General features: G+C 49.4%; 1 protein-coding gene across 1 annotated transcript in view; it reads right to left on the reverse strand.

The window, feature by feature from the left end:
* peli1b (pellino E3 ubiquitin protein ligase 1b) overlaps window positions 1-3023 on the reverse strand; it is a gene marked incomplete at its 5' end in the record, with an annotated part of 9600 nt that extends 6577 nt beyond the window's left edge. Inside the window, one exon of the mRNA XM_061228823.1 lies at window positions 2959-3023. Within this exon, the coding sequence (XP_061084807.1) occupies window positions 2959-3023 (65 nt within the window). The remainder of the gene's footprint in view (window positions 1-2958) is intronic.
* Window positions 3024-3903: the final 880 nt, after the last annotated feature.

Here is a 3903-nt window from a genome sequence, read left to right on the forward strand (position 1 = left end):
TGTATGTGTGTGCCAGTGTGTGCGCGAGTGTATGCAGTGTGAAACCTTGGAGCATGGTGTAGGGGTCGTGTTAGGCCTGATTTATACTTCTTCGCAAAAGCCTTGTGACAAGTGTCATATGACAAAAATGACACGTTTTCAGTCAGTCTCAGGGTCGCGCACTGAACACCGAAAGTCATTGTCATGGATACATCTTGTTTTCAAAAAAAGGTAACAAATTGGAGTTCAGCTGTCCGGAGTTGTCAAACTGTCAGGACGTCTTGTCACAGAGACCGCTCATCACTGACCTTTGCCCAAGCATAATGCAAAAGGTCCTACAACAACTTTCTTCTGCAGAAAAAGGGTGTGTGACAAAGTCTGAATCAGGCATTACAAGCTGGCTGTCCCACCCTGTTTCAGGAGAGGACCGTGTGACCAGCTAGGGACCGTGACGGGGAGCCCAGGGCGTGTCTGCCACACACTGTTTTCCCTCTCGCCATGGTTACCATGCCACGGTAACCAGGGTGTGGGCGCATTTGCTTTTTCCATCTCCAAGGGCTGCTCAAGGTGATGAGGTGTCAAGTACATGAGACACCAATAAATAAACCACCTGTGTGTGTGTGTGTTTTAGAGTGTGTCCCCTGCTCAAACACACACACACACACACACACACAAAAACACACACACACACACACACACTTCCTTTATTATGCAGGGGAATCCCTGGGATCAAAATCTCGTTTTCAGGGGTGCCCTGGCCAAAGGTGATAGCACACAACATACAATGCAATACGGTACAGTAAAAAGCACAAGTCTTAGTGAAAAAACCTAGACGATCGACCTCATGTGACCTTCACCCTACCTGCTACCCCCACTCCACAAACAGTCATGTCTCACTGACAGTCAGAGAAGGGCTGCACCTAAACAAACTCTCCTCTTCACTCACTCTCACATCTGTATACATGTGCCACTGCCCTGCCCTTACCATCCACATCCTTTAAAGCACAAACTGAAAACAGGAAGTTACAGACCCAGACTCATAGAGATTTCAGTTTGCTGGTTTAATTTTAGCCGCGGTGTACGGAAAAAGTGTGCAATGCGTCCAGACTTTTGTTTTGTATCCCGCTGAGTGCATTAGTAGAAAAACAAAAATGCCAATAAAAGGACAAAGACATCCTGCACCTATGCTTGTTATAACTCCATTTAAACTTCTGCAGACTGGGTATTAGCTCAAAAACCCTACAACAGGCGGTTTCCACGGCGATCGTGAGAAACAAAACCTGTGAAAATCGGCAGGGCGGAGCCCTTCTGACCCACTTATCACAGGCGTGTGTGAAGGAGTCAGGGTTTGCTCACTGAAACCCCTCCAGCTTTAAACAAGGTAAATATTGGCACTAAACGAGTTGTCTTTAAACAGTGTCCCGGCAGAGTGAGGCGTGCGAACACAGCTGTAAGTAAGCCGACACTTCTCCCAGGAGAACCCGGGGTTACGTTTCTGTTTGGGATTAGGATTAGGTTTAGGTAAGACGATCCGTGATTGATTGATTTGGCAGGAAGTGCTCTGGAAGCAGGTGATTGGGAGAATCCATTCGCCGATGAAGGGGGGGGGGGTGGGCGCTGACACTGCAGTCTTCTCACCTCAAACGGGGGTGAAAGGATTGAGTGTCTGCAGAACTAATCTCCTCGTTTCAGAGATACGAGTCCAACCCAAACTCGGAATGAGACCTGGGCGGAGTGGCCAAACATGTACTACATCACCGCTTACTGCGGTACTCTCCAGTCTTATGTAAAGTCTAGAGTCTACAACCACCTCTAGTAGTGTCGCCCCTCCATATAACGAGAACATACTGTTATTATGTATAACATACATCACAAAGGCCACAAGTGTCTGCGATTGGACCACTCTCTCTCTCTCAGAGCTATATAGCAAAAATAAATAAATACATTTTAAATGAACAACCAGCACATTATGCACAGTGCTGAGACCGTGCTGACTCGCTGCACTCAGAAACCCCACACAAGGAGATCTTATCCTGGGGAAATCCCGAGGAATCTGGCGACAGGAAGCAGTGAATGACTGGGGGAGGGTCTCGCTGTCTGAATGAAAGTTCCCCGCTGAGGATGGTTGGGGATTTCTAACAGGTAAAGGGGGGTTCCAGTCCAGCCTTTCGAGACAGTAACACACAGGGGCCCCCGAAAACCACGCTTCAGTGGTGAGCATTGGTGGGCTGAATGGCCTATTCTGGTGGTGTTGTGTTGTGTGTTATGTGTTGTGTGGTGTCGTGTCGTGTGTGGTGTTGTGTGGTGTGTGGTGTGTAATCTGTGGTGTCGTGTGGTGTGTGGTGTTGTGTGGTGTTGTGTGGTGTGTAATCTGTGGTATGGTGTTGTGTCGTGTGTGGTGTTGTGTGGTGTTATAGTGTGTTGTGGTGTTGGCGTCGTGAGTGGTGTGTTGTGTTGTGTGTCGTGTGGTGTGTTGTGTAGTGTTGTTGTGTTATGCGTTGTGTTGTGTGTTGTGTAGTGTGTTGTGTTGTGTTATGGTGTGTCGTGTTGTGTGATGGTGTGTTATGCGTTGTGTTGTGTGTTGTGTAGTGTTATGGTGTGTTGTGTGTCGTGTTGTGTGTTGTGTAGTGTGTTGTGTTATGGTGTGTTGTGTGTCGTGTTGTGTTATGGTGTGTTATGCGTTGTGTTGTGTGTTGTGTAGTGTTATGGTGTGTTGTGTTGTGTTTTGTGTAGTGTGTTGTGTTGTGTTATGGTGTGTTGTGTGTCGTGTTGTGTTATGGTGTGTTATGCGTTGTGTTGTGTGTTGTGTAGTGTTATGGTGTGTTGTGTTGTGTGTTGTGTAGTGTGTTGTGTTATGTGTTGTGTTATGGTGTGTTGTGTTGTGTTGTGTGTTGTGTAGTGTGTTGTGTTATGTGTTGTGTTGTGTTATGTGTTATGGGTGTGTCGTGTTGTGTCAGGGAGCGGGACGGCTGCCCTTACCCCAGCACGATGAGCTCCCCGTACTTGACGGGCACTTTGGTGGAGGCGGAGGAGATGGTCTCAGGTCAGGGCAGAGAGCATTGGTTCGGCTGCGGGAGGACGAACGCTCTGCGGTCCTGCGCCTCACTGCTGCCTCCTCATCGCTCCGCCGAGCTCAGCCAATCCTGCGGGAAGAGACCAGACACATGGACCAATCAGACAGGAGCGCCTAGAGTCGCCCGCCCTTACCCTCCGCCCTTCTTCCGCACGGTCACACATACACTACCTGCCGGGTCCCAGACACGGCCCTTCCCTTGAACTGAGTTATAGTAAACATCCATTCGCCAGACCCCGTTACCGAGACTCAAATACAAAGTACAAAGTACAAACATTGCAGAGTATCAATGTGGGATGCGGACATTACAGTGCAGTCAAAGGTTAAAGGACAATATGAGCAGTTCTAAAGAAGAGGGTGATTCACAGCAGGGATGGTCCCAACAGCTCCGGTCAGACGCTTCGCCTCGGAGAAAAGCCACATACCTGGCTGCCCCACATAAGTGCCGCCTTATCCGGGAACTTACGGATTCCCATCCCCGCTGACTAATCTCACAAGGCGGGCTTTGAAGCTAAACTCCCCGTGACGTCACATTCACAGTCTGCCTCCATTTTCCGAGCGAACCCAGAGTCACAGGGTGCTCAACTGCCCAACAAACCACGGCTATTATAACAACTCGGTGAACGGCCACCAATCAAGCCTCAAAGCAGACCCAGCTTTCGTTTTTTTGGGGGGAATGGTGACCAATCAGAAGCAGTTGCGCCCGAGTCAGCTGAACTGCAGTGGAAAAAGCGGCAGAGGAAACGTACGGGCCATAGCCGCCCTGTCTGGCTGGTGTGTAACACAGAGCGTCTGGCTCAGTCATGTCCGCACCTGCAGGCCAGATGTTCTGCAGGGAGAGTCCACACAGC

This window comes from Conger conger, chromosome 18 (genome assembly GCF_963514075.1).
Source record: "Conger conger chromosome 18, fConCon1.1, whole genome shotgun sequence".
In the NCBI taxonomy this organism is placed as follows: domain Eukaryota; kingdom Metazoa; phylum Chordata; class Actinopteri; order Anguilliformes; family Congridae; genus Conger; species Conger conger.